This window comes from Corythoichthys intestinalis, chromosome 8 (genome assembly GCF_030265065.1).
Source record: "Corythoichthys intestinalis isolate RoL2023-P3 chromosome 8, ASM3026506v1, whole genome shotgun sequence".
Classification (NCBI taxonomy): domain Eukaryota; kingdom Metazoa; phylum Chordata; class Actinopteri; order Syngnathiformes; family Syngnathidae; genus Corythoichthys; species Corythoichthys intestinalis.
Genome location: NC_080402.1, coordinates 49,820,996 through 49,848,911, shown reverse-complemented (window position 1 = coordinate 49,848,911; position 27,916 = coordinate 49,820,996). Strand labels below are relative to the sequence as shown.

Below are 27,916 nucleotides of genomic sequence, written 5' to 3'. Positions count from 1 at the left end.
TGTCAATCTTTCTTTCTTCTTAGTGGGAAAGAGAACTAGTTTAGCATCAACATCATCTTAATCACCGTCGTCGTCGTCACCTGAGCGGAGCGGACGTGATTAAAGCACCATGTTGACGCTCCTAACTTCCATGTACCTGGTAGCGCGGTCCTTTTCCTCGCAGGTGAGTCCGATAACACATCGGTGCTACGTTCAGGTACCACTATGTGTGGTGCTGCTGTGGTTTCACGTTTTACGGTTAAAGGGTCAGTAAACGCATTGTTGCGCTCTTCTGACGAACCAAGGTGAATTTGTCCGGACTAAGACTTCCTGTTCATGTGTCACGTGGTGTCCGCGTGCACCTGCCGACGCTTTGCTCAGTCCAAAGTTTTTTTTTTTTTTTGATGGCACTCTGCTTGGGCTCGAGTTAGCTAAATTTTACTCGTGTTCACTCAAAGATGCCTTATCACTTTAATATATTTAAAAGTGCCTCCTCCGTCTGGATCGGAAAATTTATTTTTATTTATACTTTTTTTCTTTGATTTTTTTTTCGAGTGAATAATAAAAACAGAAATCTACCTATATAAAATCAATCAGCAACGTCATCATTACACAGTTGTTCAAAAGATAATACCTATATACAGGGGTGAAAGTGGCTAGAATGTCTTGCGGGAACTCCCCGACGCGAAGGTTGCCACGGAGCCAGAAATTTTATTTATTTATACTTTTTTTTTTTTTTTGGGGGGGGGCGCTCCTAATTTTTATTTCCCCTCATTTCCTCACATACTAAATGCCAAATCACAATTTTAACTACTTAAGAACATAGGATGTATATTAAAGTTGAAGTTAATGTAAACATTGACTTTTTGGTTGTTGTTTTTTTTTTTTATTAACAAAGATATACAGTGGGGAGAACAAGTATTTGATACACTGCCAATGGGAAAACCCATTGGCAGTGTATCAAATACTTGTTCTCCCCACTGTAAGTAACATACATTCAGAAAAATAAGTACGAATGACTTATATTATGCAGAGTGAAATGGAATATATTTTTAAGATCGCGCAAACTTTTTGAAATCATAAGGAAATGAATAAATAGCCTAACATAAATGAACAAATTTAAGTCAAAAGTGCACATTGACAGCTCAGATGTTCTGAACCTCCCCATCGGAGCAAATAAAATTAAATATGATAAGTAAGCCTCCTCATGTCTTTCGTTGCTCTTAAAGATTTGCCCTTTTTTGGCGCATCAATTCAACTTTTTTTGTTTTGCTGGTCCAGAAAACATGCACATTTGAACCAATCAGAGCTATCTCTGCTGATCACATGTCAGTATGACAGCCAATTGAACGGATAAATGAGTCCAGGCGTTTTGCTTTGCTGCGTATATTAGCACATTGACATGACTCATCATCGTCAGACTCAGAAAACTGCAGCAGCTGGGGAAACCTCCATGCCGTTCGTGGAATAAAATAAATCATAAATATTGGTGGAAACGGATTACGCTACACAAGCACTTTATTATGCTTGTTGTTAACACTTGTGTATATAAATCTAATGTTGGTCGATTGTTTTCTTCTTGGAGATGAAATGTATGTGTGGCAGCTTAGTACTTTTTTTTTTTTTACATAGTGTTTTGACAGTTGCCATCAAATTTTAGGAATCAAAGCACCGTGTACCGGAACAGCATTCTGGCCCTGAATCTTACACAGGAACAGCATTCTGGCCCTGTATCTTATACCGGAACTGCGTTCCTGACCGTTCTGGCCCACTTTCACCCCTGCCTATATATTTTCTGAATATAATGCAGATCCATGGAAGTGTAGTCCAGTCAATACACACATGCAGTAGGCTATGCGACAACCAGTGACGGACTTGGCAATTTTGGGGCCTAAGGCGAACATATACAGGGGCCCTCTTTATGGGTCAGGGATTAAAAAGGTGAGAAGGGTGTGGAGGAAATATGTTCCGGTACACTAGGGCTGTCCTAAACGACAAATTTTCTCCTGATTAGTCGGCCGACTAGTTTTACGATTAGTCGACCAATCTAATAATTTCCTTTTTTTTAAAAAACTAATTTAGTAATGAAATTTTCGTTGATGCTTATTAATTCACAAAACCATTGTGGAACACTTAAATTCTTTATTGAAGTACAAATAATCATGTAAATAACAATGATTAATCACAAATAAACAATGAGGTTAAATGCTGATAGCATTTACTAGTGCAAAAGAATGGAAAGTAAACAGATTCAGAACACTGACATTGCCTTTCCCACATTATTCAAAACAATTCTTAAAAAGAATTCTAGCATTATCATTATAGTAATAATAATAATAATTATTATTATTATTATAATAATTATTCATTGCCAATCATATTTGTTAAGAGTGTCATTTGAAAGCTTTTCTTAGTGTAGAATCTGTATTCAGTAGTATTTACTCTACATTAGGGGTGTCCAAACTTTTTGCAAAGGGGGCCAGATTTGGTGTGGTAAAAATGTGGAGGGCCGACCTTGGTTTTTACGTAGAACAATATATTTAAGCAAATTTTAGCAAGCCATTCTGTGTGTCACATTTGCTTTATTTATTTTTTTAAATTTAGGGCTGTCAAAATTATCGCGTTAACGGGTGGTAATCAATTTTTAAATTAATCACGTTAAAATATTTGACGCAATTAACGCACATGCAGATTAAAATGACAGCACAGTGTCATGTCCACTTGTTACTTGTGTTTTTTGGTGTTTTGTCGCCCTCTGCTGGCGCTTGGGTGCGACTAATTTTATGGGTTTCAGCACCATGAGCATTGTGTAATTTTTGACATTAACAATGGCGAGCTACTAGTTTATTTTGTGATTGAAAATTTTACAAATTTTATTAAAACGAAAACATTAAGAGGGGTTTTATTATAGAATTTCTATAACTTGTACTAACATTTATCTTTTAAGAACTACAAGTCTTTTTATCCATGGATTGGCTTAACAGAATGTTAATGCCATCTTGTTGATTTATTGTTATAATAAACAATTACAGTACTTATGTACAGTATGTTGAATGTATAAATCCGTCTTGTGTCTTATCTTTCCATTCCAACAATATTTTACAGAAAAATATGGCATATTTTATAGATGGTTTGAATTGTGATTAATTACGATTAATTTTTAAGCTGTAATTAACTCGATTAAAAAACTTTAATCATTTGACAGCCCTAAATTAATTATTTCAACAATCTCGCAACTAGCCTTTGTGGCGTTCTCTTTCGACTCTCGGGTTCTTGCGAAATACTGTTGCTGTAAAATTAAACTAGCTTCAAGTTGCTTCAATTTCTCGCTACATATCTTCCCTGTAATCTTGTCGTACATGTCAGCGTGTCTTGTTTGTCAATATCGCCTCACATTGAACTAAAAAACAACTGTCTCTTTGCAATTGACGCCGACACAGTTGTTGCATCTTTTAGAGAAGAAATAAAGTAGTCCAATTTCCACCTATCCTTGAAGCGTCGGCCGTCACAGTCAACTTTCTTTTTTTTTGTTGTTGATTGTCGCCATTTTAGAAATGGGGAATAAAGGGTAACGCGGAGTAAAGTTGCTTAGAGTGCTGCTGCCTTTTAGTGGGTAAATGAGGAGCAGCATTTAGTGTGTAAGCTACTTCATATGCTGGTAGCAGTACTGCTGACCAATTTATTAGTCTGTGTGTGGGCCAGACGTTATTGATTATATGACAGAGGCTGGGGGCCGGATGAAATTTGACCACGGGCCGCATTTGGCCCCCAGGCCGGACTTTGGACATGGCTGCTCTACATATTATAATATTAATTCTGAAGTATGTGGGATTAACTCCAGAAATCGTTTATATGACGAACATGACGTGCTTTTATTTTGAAATGTTCACCGGAGGTACGTTCGCTAAACCGCTAACCGAAAGCTTTACACTCCGTAAAAAAACATTCTTCGTTACGTTCGCTAAACCGCTAACCGAAAGCTTTACACTCCGTAAAAAAACATTCTTCGTCATTGCATGTGGTGTCACTAATAGATTTAATTTTTTTTTTCGTTAGCAAATGCTGTGAACCAGCTGTTGAGTGTTGCTGATTGGAACTGTACTGCATTGTTCCGCCACAGGGTGTGCTGTCGTGTATTTTATGTTCGGTGTGAAGAAGAAGAAAATTAAACGAGGCATTAGCGGCCTGTTCTCAACGTCTCCCTCACTGCACTTTGGCTCTCATGGAGAGCACGTTCACTCATGTGTTCGAAATAAACGACGTGCAAAGTAGCAAGTGAGCTGTAAAAGTAGCGAGCTTAGTGGCGTGAAAAATGCGGGAGAGCTAAGTGAAGCTAACGAACAGCTAAGCGATGCTAAGCGAAGCTAAACGGCACTAAATGAAGCTAAGCGACTGGTACTCAGTCCGTCATCGTGGAACAGGCCATTGTAGTCTGTGTGTGTGTGTGTGTGTGTGGGGGGGGGGGGGGGGGGGGGGGGGGGGGGGCGGGGGTAATATAAATGCAGCATTCAATGGCTTTCTTTTTTGTTTTGTTATTTGTTTGTTTGGTATGCTGACATAATTATACATGACGAATAGTTGGGGTGCTGCTGGCTCCGGTGGCCTAAGCCCTTGCTCGTTGGGGCAAGGCAGCTGGTTTGGGGCCCTCTACTGGTTGGGGGCCTAAGGCGATCGCCTACTTCGCCTGAATAGTAGATCTGCCTACGGTGACAACTAAACATTTTTAGAAATTACTATCAATACAATTGTCATTGACAAATTGTTATTCCTACTCAATTATTATCCTCATCCAATGTTCTAGATTGCACGGAAACAATAACCGAAATAAACTGACAAACAATGGTGTACTGAAAGCAACACTTCACTTTGCTCATTAATATTCATGACGTTAGCAATTGTTGCTAGGCGGGTCAACCTCTCGTTTGTCCTTAATAGTAAATGAATGGAAATAGTGTATGAACGAGATGTTTACTGAGCTAAACCTACCAATTCTGTCCGAAAATGATGTCCCTGGTGCCAAATTCACTGGTAAAGATGTGGAAGAACATACAAATGTTCAGTTAAAGAGATGGCTTGAGTGTCGAGGGCTGAAAAAGACGGGAAAAAGAGCCGACCTGAGTTAGCTTTTTTACCGACACCTTTTCTTGTGTGCATTGCCTTACACCACTGACAATGACATTCTCCTGTTTCGACAATTTATCCTTTACCACCATATGCCCTGTCTTTCTTGTATATTATATCCTCTGGTTGTCTTACATGTCTGACCGTTCTTGGGGGCAATTTACATTGCTATTTTTGTGTAACGATCGCAAATGCTACTCGGTGACAGCCAACGAACACTTTTAATTTTTTTATTAATAACAAATCTTAATTTTATAATTTATTTACACTCCCCCCTTACTAAAGTTGTTGTTTTTTTACAACAGAAAAGGTAACAGTGGCAATCAGAGAGCATTTTAAAAAATTTCAGGTCATTCATTGTCAGAAGCAGCACGGCAAAACGCCACGCTAAAAAATAAGTAAAAGAATATCAAAATGGCTTACCTCTTCATCCTCTGTAGGACCATGGCCCCCAACAAAATGTTTACTGCATATCAAATGTGAATGGCTCCACCTTGCTGGCGTTAAACTGATCTTTTGGATGTCCGGCAAGTTGATCCATTCTATACATTTTTTTCCACCGAGTTTTTGGTTTCGGGAAACGTATCAATAAAAACATCCTTCATATGTTGTAATGTCTAGAGTCATTTCTACAAGTTCCATAGCAGCAGTGTTTTATCGGCATGTTCTTTTTTGAAAGATTACGGGAGAAAACAAGCAGAAATAACATGGATGGTATGCGAGGGCGTGTCTATGATGTCCCTATTCCGCGTTACGATGGCGACGTAACGGTCTAAAAATAGTATTCGTGCGGTACGCTATTTAACCAGCATGTTTCCAAATTTCCCATAATGCCTAGCGCGGCTTAGCTCAATGACAACTACCCTACTAGCGAGCACCTGTAGCCGAGGCAAAACTTAAACATTGCAATAAAAGTTTACAGTCATTGGCAGGGAAATGATACAATAACAAACGGGATTTTACAGATCACACCAGTACCAAGCTCCAACAGAAGTCAACAGTTGTCGAAAGGCATATTTAGCCTGTTGGCGCCTGACGTGAGGAAGGTTTGTTTGGAAATGACGCCATGATAAAGCCAGTCTGTGACTGCGCACGCATGCGCAAATTGGTATCCGAAGTAGAATAAATATATTTTCGACTTAATTACTCTTTTGGGTACATTTGCGTTAGCATACATTACATTTGATTATATACCTATTGATCTTAATAAAAGTCTTAAGAACTGGGCAGGCTCTCTGAGAACACGTCACAGGCAGCACAGTACCATAGTATTATGTGCAAAGCGTCAGTCAATTTCAACACTCGCTAGTTGGTCCCGTAAAAAATAATGAAAACCGGACATTTACATGTATTTTAAAAACCCTCCCGGATGCCACGGACAAGATATAAAAAGTGGACATGTCCGGGCAAAAGAGAACGTTTGGTCGCCCTAGGCCTAGACATTACAAATACAGTTGTTGCTGCCAAATTAAAACTCGAAGGAGTGTAAGGAGTATTTTAATTGAAGAACAACTGAATTTAAAAGATGAATACTCATAAATACTGTAGTAAATCTAAACTTAGCAGCATGGTGGGTAACTGGGTAGCATGTCTGCATTACAGTTCAGAGATCACGACTTCCATCGTTCGAGAAAAAAAATACAACAATATTTATTATTAAATTACTGCATATTCACCTGGATGTAAAATCGTTGCTATCATGGCTTGGTCAGGCGCTGCCTACAGTAGTAATTCAGTAGAACTTTTTTCTATTGCTTAACTAGAATGGTTGAAATAACTGAATAAACTCTAACTTCAGAGATAAATGGTTCACACAGTTCCGGATTTGTGTCGGTAAATCATATCGGCACATCATTTGTTAGTCCTTGCTGATTCCGATGCCAGCGTTTTAGTGCCGTAACATTAATTCAAATCGTCTTTTGCCATTCACCTCTTTCAGGCGGTCGAAAACACATTTATAAAAAAAAAAATTGTAAACTAGTACTTTGTCAAATTGGAAGTTACATAATATAGTCTGATGGTCAGTTTCTCTCTGCCCTTGAAAATGATTGGCAGCCAGTCTAGTCATTGAGTATGCGTGCCCTGACATTGGCAGGTGAACAGCCCTGATATAGTGTGCCCCTCCTCTTATCAAAAGTCAGCAAGGCTCGGCTTTCGCTAGTTACAAAATGGATGCACAGAAGGTTTATTAAGACGGCGTAGAAGGCCATGTTTGTTCTAGGGAAACCCGTCTAGCTTTGAGATCAGATCAGACGGCGGCAACTTAACGACATTAACATTGAACCTTTGATCCTCATTTTGAAAGCGTATGAAGTTGCCTATACTCTTGTAGCTTTGGACTTGGCCGATGTAAATTAAGATTTGCCGATGATTACAAGCCATTAGAAACAATTGTATGCTTGCATACTACCTATTTATGAGTTGAAAATAAAGAACTCATAGTACTGAAGTTGAATGATGAGAGTGAGACGGTCACGGTGGCTTTAAGGTCCTTAAAGGACGTTAAGTACACTGATACTACTTAGCACAGGCATGCACACAAATCATATGACTTACACTCACCAACACTAAGCTGCAGACACTCTTACTACACAATTACGCTCAGTTAATTGATCATTTTCAACATTTTAGATATCAATTATATGCACGAGAATAACTTGTACAGCTATAATTACTGAACTACCTACTTACAGTACTTATCGATCTACCTACGTTTAACTCTTTCATGCAAGAATTAGGATTTTTTTCCCCCTTAAATATTTTGTATTATATTTATATAGGACAGGGGACTCAAACTTGCAGCCCAGGGGCCAATTATGGGCAGCAATACAATATTGTGTGGCCCCCATTTGACATTCAATTAAAGTATATATTAGTGTTGCCTGCACTCTTTTTGCGATGGGAAATAAAAGACGATATAAATATTTTTTAATAAAATGAATGAATTAATTGAAGAATCCATTTTGGGGGGGGGTAGTCATAAATAAAAAAGATAATACAAATAAGGCCATGAGTAATGTAATTTTAAAAAAATAAAAGAATTCCAAATAAAATATAATTAACCTAAAACAATTAAAACTTTTTAAAAAAGTATTCAAGCAAATTGTACTAAATTGAAAAAAGTGAACAAAAAGGACATACAGGTACATTCAAATAAGTGTGGCCTGTGAGTATTTCTCTCTTTGAATTGTATTTAATTATTCATTCATTTGTATTATATAAATTTCTTGTGACCTCATATAGCTTATATATTTAGCTGCCATTGGTCCAATTAGGGTTGCCAACTCCCTGAAAACAAAATAAGGGTCACTTGACTGGTATAGACGGCCGGCCCGATAAACGTCAACCTTAAATCATTTTTTTGGATGTGAAAAGTGTTGTTTTTTTTTAATTATTATATTATAATACTTTTTCTCAAAACTGAATTACTTATTGAAGTAATTATAATAATAATAATTATTATATTAATTATATTAATAATTATAAACTTGAATTAATTATTATGTACATATTCGAGTGATATAAGCACATGAAAAACAATAATCATTAGCAATGTATTTTCAATACAAAAAATACATTGCTGATTGAAATCATCTGTCATGCTAAATGTAAAACTGTAATTTAACCAGAGGTGGCTAGTAACACATTACATGTACTCCGTTACATTTACTTGAGTAACTTTTTGAGAAAAATGTACTTCTAAAAGTAGCTTTACTAAGCCATCGTTTTTACTTTTACTTGAGTAGATTTGTGAAGAAAAAACTCTTACTCCGCTACTTGGGGCTAAACAAAAGTCGTGACATTTTTCCCCTTTATTCTACTAATTAGATTTATTTTAATTTTTTTGCCAGCAATGAGCCAAGAGTAGTGCTACTAATTTCACCAATGAGACGTCACAACATTAATCACATGACTCCATTACACCAATCAGACGCAAGCTTGCCATTCTATGATCACCCAAGCCTGTTCAATCACCTGTCTTTAAAGCACCGTAACAAATGAAGTTTTTGACATATAGCGGTGCCCTCAACATGAATTGAAAGTGCGGATTTAAAACTCTCTTCCAGTTTTTATTTGGCATCGATTGACCACAAAAACTGGAGATATGATCCTTTTAATTTCATAATATTAACTATGAAGGAACTACAGTATTCACTATTCAAACTAGGAACTATTTTCTCCACTAGAGGGCAGGGCACCCATGCTCTTTGGACGAATAATGCTTCATTACTGTTTTTTTTTCTCTCTTTAATTTAATGATTTTTTAAAATTATTATTTATTTGGCTTAATGTGGTTATGTAATGGGTTATTGTGCAGTATCATTATAACACCAGTTCATACAGATAGGTTTGTGCTGAGAGAAAAAATACTATTGTTTAAAAAAAAAAAAAAAAAAAATCAAACAAAAATAAGCATTTACTCAAAATGTTACTCATTACTTGAGTATTCTTTTCACTGGATGCTTTTTACTTGTACTTGACTACATTTTTTGGATTACTACATTTACTCTTACTTGAGTAGTATTATTTTGAAGTAACGCTACTCTTGACATGATTACTGGGTTCGAGATCACAGAACTGATTTGTGTACAATCTACCTCTTTCAATCACTTAGCTTATAGACCCTACCCACCGACGTCACAAAACCACGTGCTCGCTGTATGGTTCCGCCCACTTGTCCGTCATTTTGTCTCTGTATTAGCATTGGTTTCAATTGATCGAGGAATTTAAAATGCATTTCATGGAAGACCCGGTGCTTTCTGATGCCGTAAACTCACTGGATGTGTTGCATAAAAGGCGTTATGTGGAAAAGCTTCGTTCTATACAGTCGCCAGATCATTATTTGATGCCCAAATCGATGTTTTTCGACCCACTGTCTTCGCCCTGTCTGCCTGACATCTGCTACGCTGATATTTACAATTATCTTGTCCACACAAAATCAGCCTATTCTCACGAAAATTTGAAAAACTTCAAGAGCTTGGAGGCTTATAAATACTTCGTTGCTGGTTGGGTGAAACAGGTCCTCGTCCACGAAAATTCGGCAGGAATCTATCTTGTGCTTGGAAAGGTGAGTTACGAAATTTTCAATTCAAAATCTTTTGTTATTGCTAACATCCACTGTCAAGTCTAATGTATTTCATGTCGTTTGTCAATGGAGTTAAGGCTTTTAATGTTTATATGGTTTAGCGATAGCACTCTCACTACATACAAACGTGTATGTTGTCGGCGATTAGCCTAGCAATGATCTTAATTGTGGTTATTTGTCAGCCCAAAACCCTCTAAGTATATCTTAAATGCATCTTACCGGATATAAAATGACTACTACATAGTCTGTGGTGATTTTTTGGTGCCCAGTTTTCACGTCGAATTGCAGCCTCCATTTCGCTCTCCTCTTTGGATCCCTCGGAATACGGTAAAACTTCAAGTCTCTCCTTCCATCTTCTCTGTTAGTGCAACCAACAGCCACACACGCCTTCACCATTTCGATTATTAATGTTAAGGAGCAGAAAAACACGCCGTAAATAGGAGGAATGTACGTAGCCGTAACAGGTTAACACTATGTTTTGACGGACAATTGGGCGGTACCATTCAGGAGAGCGGAGTTGTGACGTCACGTGGGTAGGGTCTATAGACACCTCCACCCCCGTCCCCCTCTTTCACTGGCCAATAGGCCCCCACATGGTGTAAACCGGAAATACATCTCACTGACGTTGGCACCAGCATATTAATAATCAGTCTAGATGTTCTATGTATTTCTTGTTGTTGTTTGTGTATGTATTTCTTTTCTTTCTTTTCTTGTGTTGCTTTTCTTCTGTCCCCCATAATCATTCCTGTTCACTGCTTTGTCATAATAAATAGGTATTTTGAATGATCACAACGGGAGTATATCAGACTCTCAATGTGAAACATTAAAATTGTTCAGACAATGGCACTTGGACTTCCATTCTCTGTGTCAAACAGCTGAACAGGACAGGTTAAAAAAGAAAGAAAAAAGAAAAAAAAAAAAGTAACGCTAATCTTACTTTTTACGTAATTTTTGGCTACTCTACCCACCTCTGAATTTAACCCTTAAGGTCCTGAGCCTTTTTTTGTTAGTGTTTGTGTTTTTGGATGTTTTTTTTTTTTTAAATACTTTTTTAAAACGAGCAAACATTACGCTAAGGTAAACATAAACAAACAAACAAACAAACAAACAAACAAAAAGACAGTTTAGGTACGTATATAGTCCCCTCAGCAATAAGTTTTACAAATGATCACTCCTAATATAATACAGTATAATAGAGCTGGCTGCATAAACGGGTTTTCAGGGGGGGGGGGCAGCCCCCCCTCGGTGGCCGAAAAGTGTCATTGCATGTAATTGACTTTCCTATACAGTATAGGATTTTAAAATTAATTTTCCGGTAAAATATTATCTATAAAAGTTGTAAAGCAATAAAACAACAACAAAAAAAGAATGAAATGAACAAAAAAATATATTTTTATAATAGGTCAAAATTATTTTTCGAACAGATCATGTGACTAGCACCTTAGACGGTCATTCGCTTTGCTCAGCCAAAACCACCCGAGGACCGAAGAGGCCAGATGGATATACGTCATTTTTTTCAAACCTAAGCTTTCAAAAGTGACAAACACTACTGAGCAAGAACCAATGATTGAAATTGTGGAACATTAAACGCTAAAGACCACGGTCAAAATGGAGAGGCTAGTTTCAATTTGCCCCACTAAAGACGCTAATTTTACAACTGAGCCACCACCAGTGTCTTGCCAATGTAGTTACCCGCCTCAAAAATTGTGTCTCCTGGCCACGGGAGCAAACCCACACACATTAGTTATGAGTTATGTCGACTTAAACAATTAATTGAAGCCAGTAAAGAACCAGAGTTATATATTTTGGACATTGACGTTGATTAAACTGGAGAAACTCCATACAGGACTTGAATTACAATAATAACAGCTATAGGTCATCCTACGAGTAAAACAGTGAAACATTTCCTTTTTTACATTCGTACGTATGTTACATTATAGGATAGAAAAAACCAAACAAACAAACTACTTAGTTTTAATAAGATAATAATAATACGTTTTAATGAGAGTGAATTGATTATTTGTTTATTTCTATTTATTTTATTTTTTTCCGAGTAAATTAATTACTTTGCGCCCGTAAAACGACATTTCGACGTCACGAGCTAGAGAAGCGGGCGCATGATGCTTGACGCAATGCATTGTGGGACATTGAGTCGCTTACGGAGATACTGACAGGCGTTGAGTACCTTAAAAACTACAACTCCCACATCCCGTTTGCGAGTTTCCTCCTCCCTCGCCTGTCAGCCGGCAGAGGTGACCCGAGTCTCCTAGCGGCCAAGTCCTCCTGCATCCTCTCCTCTCTAGTCGTTCGTTCGTCCTCGCTTGTCGACTCGTCCTCACCTAAAATGGTAAGAATAACATGTCGACTTCTCCCCAAACACACACACAAAAAAAATCACAGCTATGGCCGTCTTTTGCTTTTTCCCCCGCGACATTTAAAATGCTCCAAACAATGGCCGACTGAATGACATTTAATTCATTCGTTCATCGTCCATCTTATTCCATTTATCTGACGCAATCGCGTGATCGATGATGGGAGGGTGTACCAAAGTATTTTTCGGCAAAATATTTGCTTATTAAACTGAGGTTTATTTATTTAAATGACACTGACGTCATCAGACTTCTGTCACGCGACCAGCGCGAAAAATAACCTTCGTTTTTAAAATGAGACGATTGGAGGAAAACCAAATCTGAAATAATAAGGAACGGAAATATCATATAAGAATGACACAATACTTATAAGAGCGTTTTTATAGATTAGTCATATATTTTTTCACGTAAACCCATTGTTATTCATTGAACGTCGGACGTGCATAAACTTGTTTGCAATGTAAATGTGATTGTTAACTGCGGCCGAATGAAAGATAGATACGAATTAAGTTTGTTTCGAATCAATGTTTAATCATAGATGTCTGCGTTGTTGTGGAAATGTGCAAAGTCATCTCACTTCCTGTGGTTCCTAATGGCCTTTGGCGTTCATTGAACAGGGAGACTTGGCATATAGTCTAAATGTAGTTGTCAATATGCACATTTAAAGTTCAACACATTGATAAGTAAACTGAATCCAAATGGAACTCAAATCATGTTTCCGCTGCGTGCAAACATGCAAAGCCATTTTACCTCTCATGGTTCATAATCGACTTGCGTGCACAGGGAAGTCATGGCATCTTATTTATGAAGTAGTCTTTAGCATATATTGTACATATAAAGTCACACCTACCAAGCCGAATTAAATATTTATTTGAATTACAGTGTATGATTTAACGCTCGTATTGTGTTGGAGCCAGAATTGACTTATTTTCATATTTCCGTACCCAAAAATCAATGGTCCTTTTGACACACCCAAACTTATCAGTCTTGACCCGAAAACAATGTACTGCAAAGGTTTTGTATTTTCAGGCCAAGTTAATTTACAGATCAGATTTAATTCACTAGCAAAAATATGGGCTGCTTTCTAACACAAGACAAGGGTTAAGCAAAAGATGAGTTACTTATGTAAACATCGTTATCTTCCCTCAAATGGTTCTTATGGACTTCCACGCACTGGATGTAGGCTTGGCATCTAATCTCTAAATTTAGGCTAGACCATTGCATATAAAGTTACACCAACTGACATAATCTGTCAGACAAAGATGTCCCTTCCATTTTTATTTGTCGGGCTAAATGAGGAATGATGTTTGCTTACCCACAGGCGGATCCCATCCGAGTTGTTGTGACTGGTGCAGCCGGCCAAATCGCCTACTCACTGCTGTACGGCATCGCGAAGGGCGACGTCTTTGGGAAGGAGCAGGTGAGGTTACAGCGCTGTGCTAAAGTGATGCTGACCATATAGATTCTATATATGGTCAATCTAAATTATTGACCAACAACACGAGAGCCGCCTGATTCACCATCTAACACATTTTGTTCCCAGGTTTTAAGTGAAATTTCCTAGTTTGTTTCGTAGCACAGACATGTAAAAACAGTTTTGTTTCCTAAAAAGTTTGGATTTGTGGTCACAGCTCTGAAATTCTATTTTCCACTTTTTACTATTGTACTTTTTAATGCTTTTATAAATATACATTTTCCTCCTTGTTTTATAGACTTAGTTTGGCCTGAAACATGAAGAAATGACATTTAACAAATATTTTCTGCATAATGATGGCATTGGCTCTCGACCTCGTACCCACAACGCCGCATGCTCGTTTTCTGTTCTGGTGGCTTTACGAAAAACCGAGTCGACACACAAATACTGAGAGTCTCAGGGTGCAGTGAAACAATAAACAAAAGCTTTAATGAGTGAGGCACACACGTTTCAAGAATTTCACTCCAAGATACATCTTACATTTTAGATTCTGGTGGGCATGTACTTGAGTCATTCAAGCCATTTGTCAACAAGGAACAGTTCTGGGTTGTCTTTGACTTCCACTGATTTGATTATCAATTTGAGTATACTAATGGGTTACACCTTCTTCAAAGTACTGTATTGAGATAACTGGGCTCACTTCTATGACACCAAATGGTATGGTATACTAGTATATTAAAACTAACTAGAATGTGAATGCATGATTGCTTTGACTGAGAATAAAAGGTACATAATGCATACAAGTCAACATATAAATGTGAGTACATAACAATAACTGGGACGTAAAATAGGAAATTTTAAATATTGCCTCTAATTTTAGCTAAACCAAACTTTTACCATTTTAGTGGTACTTTTTCATTTAGTTTGTACCCGAGCAACACAAAATGATTACAAGCCTGGAAATGAGTTTTTTTCCCTGTAACATGCTGTTATCTTCGTCTTCTTTCAAAATAAGACTTTTGCAAATATCCACTCATACTTTGGAAATAAATGATTTTTTTTTTAACAATTCCCCTTAATTTTACACAGCAAATCAGTACCTGAATAATATTTTAATTCACGGTAGTGCATTTTCTGCACCGTCAATTGGCAAAACAGGCGTGCTTCTGAATTTCTTAATCAATGAATCAAAAAGACAATCAACAGATTAATCCAGTTTTGAAATAATCGTTCGTTGAATTCCTAACTCTAAATAAGGAAAGCCCCAGATTAAGATTTTGCATGTTGGTATGTGGTAGTTAATGAGCCGGTTAGTTGAGGAGCTTTATCCCAACGAAAACTGCTTTGTCGCCATTTTATTGGCGTATTTTTTCAACTATAAATTGCATTTAAAATCCTTTATTTTTCCCCCAAAATTTACAGGGCATTTCATAATCCAGTACGTCTTATGTATGAATTCTTGCTGTGCTTAATGACATCGAACCTAACCGTACTGTGCTTCTTCAGCAAGTGCTCAAAAAAACACATAATTCATTTATCAAAACCATAAATAAACAATAAATGCATAAATAAAACAAGAATTTTAACGATAAAAGCTAAAGAACAAATGACAAATGCAGTATTATGATGCACTAATGCGCTTGATAAACATGTGCGCCTTTGAAAAATACAGTAATTACAGATTTTTGCTGTTCATGGCTCCAAATAGTTTGCTTTAGTCAAATTCTGTGCTCATAGTTGAACATTCGAGTTATAATATATATGACCTGTATTGGTGTATGTTTCAGCCTATCATCCTGGTGTTGTTGGACATCCCACCCATGCTGCCAGTGCTGGATGGTGTGGTCATGGAGCTTCAGGACTGCGCCCTTCCGCTGCTGAGGGGTGAGTTGCCATTTTGTTGTCACAACCTGGTTTAGCTCAAGCTACAGTGATTTGACGGACGTCATGAAAAAAAGTGCAAAGGTCACAGTTGTCGTTGAACATTTAAGTGCGTTGACCAGGTGAGGAGGGAGGGTTGCTCAGAAACTACTCTGATTGGCTGTCAGTAGGGGCTCGGGGGCTGTGAATTGTGATTAAAGTCCACTTTGATAATGATAACATGTTTGTTATCATCTCTTGTCCACCTTTGAGAAGCTTCTCTAAGGTTGTTTGACCTTCAACTACGAAGTGATGTCATCCTTCAGTCAAGGGTTGCATTGGCAAACATTTGTACAGTAGAACCCTCCAGAGTAATATTGAGTTTATCACCTATTTCATGCCCCCGTTTTCTCCCAAAATGCATCTGGACAGTAGGGGGTGCTCTAACACAAATGAATAACCCCACGGTCAAACAAATGGGAACATTGTGTCACAGTAGTCACACCAGCGGAAGTAGTGCAGTTAAATGTGATATACTGTCACTTATATGTGCACTTTACAGAACAGAACAAAACATCTGAAAATACGTAATTCGTATGAATTAGCAACTGGATTTAACCATTGAGAGTGAACGACTCCTGAATTACAATGTGCGTAGCAATACGTAAAACAATATGAAATAATTCCGCAATGATTTGTGTTTCTTAGTTGCAGTTTTTCCTTGTGTGTCTCACTCAAGAAAAACAATGCAGGCCTGTGTGTCAGTTTTCAATGCTGATTTTTTGGGGGGTCGAGCTATTCTTTGGTTTCAACACAGCCCTAAAACACACTTTTTCAGTAGATGTTTAACATTGCAACCCCCGTTCACATTGCCTATGAAATCATGCAACCAGTAAGCTTTTTATAGTCATATTTTTGGCAGTTACCCAGTTATGCAAGGCCATTTAAACACAATTCAACATGAATTACCGACCTCTTTACACAAATATTCAACATACAGTAAATTACTGACCTCTTTATACTAATAAGCAGGCATCTTTACGTTCCCTTTAAAAACATGATTCCTTTGCCTGGGTTAAACCTTATCTAATCTGAATATCTCTCTCTGCCCCTCTGAAAGGAGCATTGTGCGCATGTTCCATTCACAAGCAGTGTTGTTAATAACGGCGTTAGAGTATGACGGCGTTAATAACAGCGTTATTTTTTCAGTTGTGAGTAATCTAGTGTTAGAGTATAACAGCGTTATTTTTTTCAGTTGTGAGTAATCTAATTAATTACTTTTATCATCTTTCCAACACCGTTACCTTTACCGAGAATGTAAAGGCGTGCGTTACTATGTTTTACTACAGTGGGGCAAATAAGTATTTAGTCAACCACTAATTGTGCAAGTTGTCCCACTTGAAAATATTAGTGAGGCCAGTAATTGTCAACATGGGTAAACATCAACCATGAGAGACAGAATGTGGAAAAAAAAAACAGAAAATCACATTGTATGATTTTTAAAGAATTTATTTGCCAATCATGGTGGAAAGTAAGTATTTGGTCAACACCAAAAGTTCATCTCAATACTTTGTTATGTACCCTTTGTTGGCAATAAAGGAGGACAAACGTTTTCTGTAACTCTTCACAAGCTTTTCACACACTGTTGCTGGTATTTTGGCCCATTCCTCCATGCAGATCTCCTCTCGAACAGTGAAGTTTTGGGGCTGTCGTTGGGCAACACACCTTTGTCGCCCTGGCTGTGTGTTTGGGATCATTGTCATGCTGAAAGACCCAGCCACGTCTCATTTTCAATGCCCTTGTTAATGGAAGGAGATTTCCACTCAAAATCTCTCGATACATGGCCCCATTCATTCTTTCCTTTACACAGATCAGTCGCCCTGGTCCCTTTGCAGATCTGAGTCCCTGGCGGCGCATTGTGTTACTGACCCCTTTGACAGCCAGAAATCTTGCTTGTTTGTAGGTGACCAAATACTTATTTTCCACTCTAATTTGGAAATCAATGCTTTAAAAATCAAACAATGTGATTTTCTGTTGTTTTTTTCCCCCACATTCTGTCTCTCATGGTTGAGGTTTACCCATGTCGACAATTACAGGCCTCTCTAATCTTTTCAAGTATGAGAACTTGCACAATTGGTGGTTGACTAAATACTTATTTGCCCCACTGTACCTACGCATGTATCCCTGTATCCCTTGTATAAAAAAATTGGGATCTTGACTTTAACTGTTCCCAGAGGTGATCCCCACTGATAACGTGGAGGTTGGCTTCAAGGACATCGATGCAGCCATCCTAGTGGGCTCCATGCCCAGGAAGGAGGGCATGGAGAGGAAGGACCTCCTCAAGGCCAACGTGGCCATTTTCAAGACGCAGGGTGCCGCCCTGGACAAGTTTGCCAAGAAGACAGTCAAGGTGAGAGGAGATGAATAGATGTGCTTTATTTAGTGAGCATGTGGGTCACTGAGATTTTTTTTTTTATGTGTCGTACTGTGATAAACAAGTCTAGACAATGTGACGTCAACCAGACAAACTGGTGTAACAGGCGAACTTGAACTCCCAAATAACTGACGCTAAAAAGTTTGCTTCAAATCAACATGGTTGACTTTCCGTCCAATTTGGAGCATGGGTCTTTAAACCATTTTAGTATGCCTTGTTGTTATAGACATGTTCACCCAAAATTGTGTACATCAGGGAAAATGGCGTCGCAGGCTGATTAGCTTAAATTGGCAAATGGACTGTACAATGGCTACTTCAAAACAAAATGGCTAACTTGAATTTACACCCAATTTCATGTAGAGTATATAGGATAAACTGGTGTTGTTGATGATTTATTTTTACACAATGAAATAGCTACTTTTGATTTGCTGATTTCAATTGCTGAGTTCAATCTTAAGCATTGATTGAGAGAAGAGTCCAATCCACTTTACAGACAAAGTGGTGTCAGTAGCTTATTTTATGAAGGTGCGTCAATTAGCAAAATGACCCTAAAAGGGCATCTGCAAACCTAAATGGTCGACTTCCTTTTCGATTTGGGATGGGATCCTTGAGACCTTTTGCTGCTTCAGGTTTTAAACATGTACATCCAATTTTGTGTCCTCTAATAACTCGAACCTAAATGGTGTTGTTTCTGTTTTAAGGTGCTTGTAGTGGGCAACCCGGCCAACACCAACTGCCTCATCGCCTCTAAGTCGGCACCATCCATCCCCAAGGAGAACTTCTCCTGCCTGACCCGGCTGGATCACAACCGCGCAGCTTCGCAGGTGCGCTAGCGCTAGCATGCAAAACGCTAACATGTAAACTGTCTGAAGAGAAGCAGGTTAATAATGGCACGGCTGCTCCACCTGCAGGTGGCACTGCGCTGCGGCGTGGCCTCGGATAAAGTGAAGAATGTCATCATCTGGGGAAACCACTCTTCCACGCAGTACCCAGACGTCCACCACGCCAAGGTCAATGTCCACGGTGCCGAGGCGGCAGTGTATGACTGCGTCAAGGATGACGCCTGGCTCAGGGGAGCCTTTATCTCGGTAAGCTACCCTTTTGTAATTTCAGAGTTTGAAGTGGTCATGAGTAGATATGTCCACATAAATTTTGGTGACGATTGATTTGTGTTTTCAGTAGGGATGTCCCGATCGCATATTTTTGTACCCGAGTCCAAGTCGCCCGATTTTGAGAATCTGCCAATACCGTGTCCTAATCTGATACCAAAAAAAAAGTTTTGTTTTTATTTGAACAAAAATTTGAAAACATGTTTCAGTACTGTACTTTTTACAGTACTTCCTCTTCCACTTTTTCCAGGAGTGTTGCGGAGTGTAAAACGTATATATTTTTGTATCTTTTGGCGATGCCATTGTATTTCTGGATTATTTTGTTACTTTTTAGCCCTTAAAAAGTAAAAACTGGTTTGACTATTTTTTTCTAAAGGTGGACCAGCACAAAATGTAGGCGCACCCACATTCATAATATTCATATAAGTGAGTCCAATCAAATTCACAATCGTTTTGACGCTCACGCCGCAGAGAACAGCCTCTAGAAAACGAAGATTGACTAAACGATGATTAACATATTTGTGTCTTTGATCGTACCGAGTGGTCACTCGCCAGATCAAAGCTACAAACCTGTCACTCATTGTTAACTTTAAGAACCAAACTCCAGCTGCACTGGTGACCAAGGAATGCAGCAGGAGGAGTGAGAGCCTGTACGAGCATTAACGTAAACATACTCTGTATCACAAAAGTGAGTACAACCCTCACATTTCTGCAGATATTTAAGTATATCTTTTGATTGATTTCTAAGGGGTGTTCTAACTTTTGTTGCCAGGGGTTTAGATATTAATGGCTATATTTTGAGTGATTTTGAGGGAAAATGAATTTATTATATAAGCTGCAAACAGATTTTCATTGTGTCAAAGTGTCATTTTGTCAGTGTTGTCCCATGAAAAGATATACTTAAATATCTGCAGAAATGCGAGGGGTGTTCTCACTTTTGTGATACACTGTGAATATATTTTTTAAAATTTAGATCCCGATCCTTTACCTGATTGTGATCCTCTGAAAAATGACGCGATCGGCCCGATTTCGTGATCGAATTAGGACATCCCCTAGTTTTTAGCCTATATGACAGCATATACAGTATCAACAGACGCACACATACACACACACAGCACAACTATACTCTTTTCACAGTGTGTACTGAAAGGCTTGGTATATATAAATAGTACATATATGAATTTGTATTTACCGGTATATGTAAATATGATATATCTTTGCTTATACCTATCTATTATGCCCCACCAAATCTGTAATGCATTTTTTGTTGTTTTTTTTTCTTTTGTGATCAGTCTTTTTAAAGTTAAATCCAGAAATCTAAAATTTTAAACTAGTAAAAAACATTACGCTCTTGGCTTAACTATGACATTTAAAAATCATAAAAGTCATTGTATACTTTCAATCTTAGATTTAAAGGTGTAACATATCTTTACTCTGGTAGACAGGATTTAAACTTCATTAAAATTACATCCTTACATATAACATTTAAAGTATATCGGATACAATTGATCACTATTGCCATCACGTAACATGAACAACTACAAGGAGACACATTCCGATATAAAGCAGAGATGCATAAACACAACGAATAATAAAGCCACACTCTAGGAATGGAACTCAGTGTAAGGATGCATTCTTGTATACAGGGTGATTCAAAAAGAATGTGTCATATTCAAAAGCGTGTTAGGGAGGAATTCCATGTAAAACATGAAGTTACAGTGGGGCAAATAAGTATTTAGTCAACCACCAATTGTGCAAGTTCCCCTACTTGAAAAAATTAGAGAGGCCTGTAATTGTCAACATGGGTAAACCTCAACCATGAGAGACAGGATGTGGGGGAAAAAAACAGAAAATCACATTGTTTGATTTTTAAAGACTTTTTTTCCAAATTATAGTGGAAAATAAAGTATTTGGTCACCTACAAACAAGCAAGATTTCTGGCTGTCAAAGAGGTCTAACTTCTAACGAGGTCTAACGAGGCTCCACTCGTTACCTGTATTAATGGCACCTGTTTTAACTCATTAAAACTCAGTCAGCCACACCCCAAACTCCACTATGGCCAAGACCAAAGAGCTGTCGAAGGACACCAGAGACAAAATTGTAGACCTGCACCAGGGTGGGAAGACTGAATCTGCAATAGGTAAACGCTTGGTGTAAAGAAATCAACTGTTCGGGCAATTATTAGAAAAAGGAAGACATACAAGACCACTGATAATCTCCCTCGATCTGGGGCTCCATGCAAGATCTCACCCCGTGGTGTCAAAATGATAACAAGAACGGTGAGCAAAAATCCCAGAACCACACGGGGGGACCTAGTGAATGATCTATAGAGATGGGACCACAGTAACAAAGGTTACTATCAGTAACACAATGTGCCGCCAGGGACTCAAATCCTGCACTGCTAGACGTGTCCACCTGCTGAAGAAAGTACACGTCCAGGCCCGTCTTCAGTTCGCTAGAGAGCATTTGGATGATCCAGAAGAGGACCGGAAGAATGTGTTATGGTCAGATGAAACAGAAATAGAACTTTTTGGTAGAAACACAGTTTCTCATGTTTGGTTTGGTAGAAACACAGGTTCTCGTGTTTGGGGGAGAAAGAATACTGAATTGCATCCGAAGAACACCATACCCACTGTGAAGCATGGGGGTGGAAACATCATGCTTTTGGGCTGTTTTTCTGCAAAGGGACCAGGACGACTGATCTGTGTAAAGGAAAGAATGAATGGGGCCATGTATCGAGAGATTTTGAGTGAAAATCTCATTCCATCAGCAAGGGCATTAAAGATGAGACGTGGCTGGGTCTTTCAGAATGACAATGATCCCAAACACACAGCCAAGGAAACAAAGGAGTGGCTTCGTAAGAAGCATTTCAAGGTCCTGGAGTGGCCTAGCCACTCTCCAGATCTCAACCCCATAGAAAATCTGTGGAGGGAGATGAAAGTCCGTGTTTTTCCAATGACAGCCCCAAAACATCACTGCTCTATAGGAGATCTGCATGGAGGAATGGGCCAAAATACCAGCAACAGTGTGTGAAAAGCTTGTGAAGAGTTACAGAAAACGTTTGGCCTCCGTTATTGCCAACAAAGGGCACATGACAAAGTATTGAGATGAACTTTTGGAATTGACCAAATACTTATTTTGATTTTGATTTGTAAATAAATTCTTTAAAAATGAAACAATGTGATTTTCTGTTTTTTTTTTTCCCATTCTGTTTCTCATGGTTGAGGTTTACCCATGTTGACAATTACAGGCCTCTCTAATATTTTCAAGTGGGAGAACTTGCACAATTAGTGGTTGACTACCGGTAAATACTTATTTGCCCCACTGTATGTTCAACATGTGTGTCCAAGCCTGAGTTTTGCAATGTTTTTCGTTTTTGACAAATCGTGTCACGATATTGGGACATTCTTTTTAAATCTCCCCGTATATTAAATCAGAAAACAGTATTTTAATTCCGATTATTATATTATTATATTTCCAACATTGCGGTTGTTTCAAGTTCGAGCTTCTGCACAGCACTTTGTTACAACTGGAATTGTCGCTGTTGTTGCGTAGACTGTGCAGCAGCGCGGCGCCGCTGTAATCAAGGCCAGGAAACTCTCCAGTGCCATGTCAGCCGCCAAAGCCATCTGCGACCACATGAGGGACATTTGGTTCGGCACCAAAGAGGTTTGAACGTGCTAACACCAATCATATACACTGTAGCTTTTTTCATTTATACTGGTTGCCAATGATGTCACCCCTTGTTGTTTACAGGGTGAGTTTGTATCCATGGGCGTGTACGCCGGAGGAAACTCATACGGAATCCCAGAAGACCTCATCTACTCTTTCCCAGTCCAGATCAAAGTCAGTACAAAAACACACAACTTATTGAACTCCTGTGAACCTCGTTTTATCACGGGAATACGTATGTGAGGTGTTAGTTATATACTAAATAGAACAGTGGTTCTCAAACTGCGGTATTCAAAAGATTGACTGAATTAGATGTCCGTCCGTCTTTATTTTATTACATGAGAAGGAAATAAGCTCAAATGGTTTTCTAATACAAAAGAATCCTTGATTTCTGTCCCATTATTTTATCAAATTTTAATACTAGTGCCAGCAAGCAATTCAAAGATCAATCGCATGCAGTCCACAGTTAACTTGTGCTTAATCACATTTTGTTTTCTTTCTTTCTTTTTTTTTTATGCGAAAATTATTATAAATTAGAAGTTTCAAATGTACACATATTAGCACAGGAGTTGACCGATGTGCTTACATAATTCAAATGAAAGCCTCTTTAGAAACAAGAGTTAGGCAACTTTAAATTTGTAAAGATGACTCAAACATCCATTTACCCCCAAAGAACTTTAAATAAAAGCATGTCTGCTCACAGTTCTGAGCAGGGTACGCGCGGGCTATTAAAAGTATTAAAAAAGCATTGAATTTAGTTTTCCGTTATTAAAGGTATTAAAAGTATTAAATTAGCTGTCGTAAGTCTGGAATTTTTTCACTGTGGTTTTAATTTTCAAGAACAGCTCAGTACAACCTGAATTATATCCGTGACAAAGTTTTTTTTTTTTTTTTAATCCATAACGAAGATGACGCGTAGAATTTTTACGATGCACTGCACCTCGTGCGTGCGCGCCGTTAGCATCATTAGCATCAACATCACAACAGCAGGCAATCGCACAGTACTGTGTGCTAACGCAAGGAACTGCTCAGATGCCTTAGTTGTTATGTTCGACGAAAGCCTCAACAAGACAACCAAGTCCAAACAGTTGGACCAGCATGTGAGGTATTGGATCGGCGACCAAGTCGCATCCAGATACTTTGGGTCGCAGTTTATGGGTCATGCGAAGGCAGTGGACCTGCTTAACATTTCAAAGCAAGTTGCCAATTTCTCCAACTAAAATGTGTTAGATGCAATAATGTATTTCTGCACGGTTTGCCTTTCGAATGAATGTGAATTTCGCAGTTTTAACTCAAGAGATAGCCATATTCAATGGGGTATTGGCACTAGCCTTAGCATGGATAAACCGGAGTCGTAGATTCACCATCACTCTCAGATACGCAACACGGTTGACACTGTCTATTATTGGAACAAGTGCGGGGTAACGTTGATCTGAATAACATGGCATGGTGATAGGCAAATTATAATGTAGGTGATAGTAAAACACCTCCTGGTATATTTAAATGTTTTTCTTGATTAAATAAGAGTATGGATTTTCTCTATCTGATTAAAAGAAATGTCTTCAATAGCTAAGAAAGGATTAACATGTGTTTTGTATACGTCTTGTGATGTGATTAGAAAAAAACAATTACCAAGGGAAATGGTCATGTGTATCTTTTTTATTTTGTGGTAATTAATGGTAAACTACTGCCATTTAGTGGCTGTTTTTTAAACTTTCACTGCCAATCGCAAGCACTTTACAGTTAAGGTGGCCAACTTGAAAATCACCTACCTACCACCTTGAGTAGGTCCTCTTAAAAGGGAAACCTGTTTTATTGCAAATGTAAGTTGCTTTACAATAATAGTGTAAAATCCATTTTATCCTGGGAAAAAAAATTCTGAAAGACCTTATATTTAAATGTTTTAATTGTATCTTCAATAAATGTGCATTCTTTTGTCAAACACAATTAGTAATTGAGGTTAAATTTGATGTTCAGTGCTTATTTTTTTAATATGATTCAATATTATCTAAATAATGGGTGCGAGAAAAGTATTAAATTTCAGTTTAAACGGCATTAAAAAAGGTCTTAAAAGTCTTGAATTTAGATTTATCAATCCTGGGGGGGATCCTGTCTGAGGTCAAAGGTTCAAAGCACAGGTCCTGTGTGGAGTTTATTTTTATGGTACAATCTAACACTTGTATTTTATATATTTTTATTTTATATACTTTACATTTCTATATGCATGTATACCTTAATAAAATATAACATTTGTTGCCATTGGTTTAAAATTTTTATGAAATGAAATTCCCCAAAATTAGATCAAATTAAAAAGAAACTCACCAAAGTGGTGAAGTGGTGAGCTTTGCGGGCAGCCGCGCAAGCAGCGCAAACCGCCCAGAACCTCTAGCTGGAAGTTCTCGGGGTGCTCAAAAATGTCCACGTTCTTTCATTCCATGCGTTCATTCAGTTTATCTGCGCATTGCTGCTCAATAAATGTGAAAATCTGCCTCAGATTACCACATTTTGGGCTAAAAAAGCTAAAGTGACATTACGCCCGAAAGGGGAATCCACCCCAATCCTGCATGTGCTTTTGCGCGCCTCAGGCGGCCCGAGAGCTGCGCATGGCGCCAGGAGGTTCATCGCTATTTTTTCATCCAAACATGCTCACAAATGACCATGGCAAGTTTACACTCTTCACCCAGCCTCAACGTACCCTATATTGGTCATTAAAATCGAAAAGTTTAGTCTGAAAAGCAGTACAGTGATCACTCGCTATATCACGCTTCAAACTTCCTGCCCTCAGTCCATCGTGGATTTTTTTAAATTGAAAAGAAAATGAATCCAGCATTTTGTTTAAAAATATTAAGATATATACATGTACAAATGATTGCTTTCTTATATATATGGTGGAAAACACAGACAAGACTGAAAAAGCTGTTCCTGCTCTTGCACCCCTCTTTAAAAGAAACTGCTGTATTTTAAGCCAAAGCAACTGTTGTGTTTGATTCATGGCGCATTAAGCCCTCGAACTATTTTTAATTTGTCCGTTTTACCCTGAAAATTCACGTTTAAAGACATTGCGGAACCGCTTTTGTTTCAACCCAGCCATAAAACGAAGGTAATTAATTATATTTATTATTCAAAATGTCTGTCGTTTTTAGCTTAGAATCATTAATTGATGTCTCATATTGCGTTTTTTTTTTTTAAAAAAGACTTTAAAAAAATTATTCACCCACATATTTTAAACTTTTAAACAAATTATGTCACAATGGAAAAAAATGGCGTCTGTAAAAAAGTGACGGATGTCTACCTCATAACGATCGCTTAATTGTATTTTTTTTGTTACTCTCGCATTTTCTCCGATATGTTAGATGATAAATAATCGATCCAAACAAAGAAAAATTGAAAAGAAAAAAAAAGTGTTTAAAAGGGTAAACATATGAAAAAGAAAATCTCGACCGCTCCTTGATGTCTGCAATTTCTGCATCGCGACCCCTGTTATATTACCATGTTTCACCCATAAAATCCCCCAAAATTCGAGCTGTGGCCATTCACAGCTGTGTCTTGACACTCGGCGATATATGCTACATGGAGTTATTTGATCGAAACAAGGTAATTACGCAATAATATCTCATTAAAGTCATGGCGTCTGTAATTCTGCTCTCGCGTACTCAAACCTCCAGATAGGGTTTTGCTGTTTAAAAAACATTTTTAAAAAATTTTTAAATGCCCTCCTGTTCAAAATTTTTCTTCCCCCAGAAAATTGAGATTTTAAGCTTTCCAATGATATATCACACGTGCATATCGGACATTATCGCAATTTGGACAAATTTGGGGTCTCAGAGCGGAACTTCAAGTTACCTAAGTGTTTTTCGCCATATATGTATATATATATATATATCATGTATATCATAATTATTACATTTGCAGTGCTTAAAAAACATTAATCAAAATATACATATAAGGTTGTTTTTTTTGTTTGTTTTTATTATACTTTGGGGGGAGGAAACGGGGAAAAAAACTTGTTATAGATATGTATCTCTTTCCAATGCTGTTAAATCTGAATAAATACATCGAACACACCCCAGAAAAACCTTTAAAAAAAAAAAAAAAAAAAAATGTAAATAAGCTCCGCCTCTACTTCGCAGATTTTCAGGGGGTGGGGTGGTCCGCAATAACCCTAAAAAAACAAGGGATCACTGTATTTGACTTGTCTTGAAGTCCAAACTACAGGGGTGTTAAAAGAATTTATGACGTCAAAGGAGGTTTGCATTAACTCTGTTATTAACGCGTCAACTGACACCACTAATATGTATCAGGTTGAATTCGTTCCGTGACCTTTCTCGTTACTCAAATCCCTCATATACATTATCTTTCCCCATTGAAATAAATTCAAATGCTGTTCTAGCCTCCCAAGTCAAACATACAATTTTATAATATATCTTGTGTATCTTCTAAATCAAAGTGGGTTAGTTTATCCTAAAGCTGTGATGAAACCTTGTGATGTTTTCTAGAACAAGACCTGGAAGGTGGTGGATGGCCTCAACATCAACGACTTCTCTCGGGCCAAAATGGACGCCACCGCGGCCGAGCTAGTGGAGGAGCGGGACACCGCCCTGGACTTCCTTTCTTAGTTACTGGGACCAGTCATCCCTGCTCGCCTCCGCAGCGCTTGGCTATGAAGACCACGTTTCCGCTCCCACCTGCACTATATGTGTGTGTGTGTGTGTGCGTGCATGTAGGTTGTTTGTGTTGTACTCAGACCTTTCAAAGCTGTCAATCCTCACAACCTGGTATTGGTAGAAATATTCATAAACAACAAAACAATAATAAACCATCAAATTTAACCGAACGCTTTTTGTTGTGACATTTTGTTTTCATCTCAACGTG

The 27,916-nt window shown here is 38.1% G+C and overlaps 1 protein-coding gene across 2 annotated transcripts; it reads left to right on the top strand.

Moving 5' to 3' along the window:
- On the top strand, positions 1-27,878 carry LOC130921016 (malate dehydrogenase, cytoplasmic-like). 2 transcript variants are annotated; one of them, XM_057844618.1, is made up of 9 exons: positions 1-163; positions 13,877-13,975; positions 15,757-15,853; positions 18,064-18,239; positions 18,965-19,087; positions 19,175-19,351; positions 22,928-23,041; positions 23,129-23,218; positions 27,541-27,878. In XM_057844618.1, the coding sequence occupies exons 1-9, from the start codon at positions 110-112 to the stop codon at positions 27,658-27,660; spliced, it is 1,050 nt and encodes a 349-aa protein (XP_057700601.1). In that variant the 5' UTR covers positions 1-109; the 3' UTR covers positions 27,661-27,878. The 2 variants fall into 2 exon arrangements, with proteins under 2 accessions (XP_057700601.1, XP_057700603.1); XM_057844620.1 differs by lacking the exon at positions 1-163 and adding an exon at positions 12,431-12,533.
- Positions 27,879-27,916: the final 38 nt, after the last annotated feature.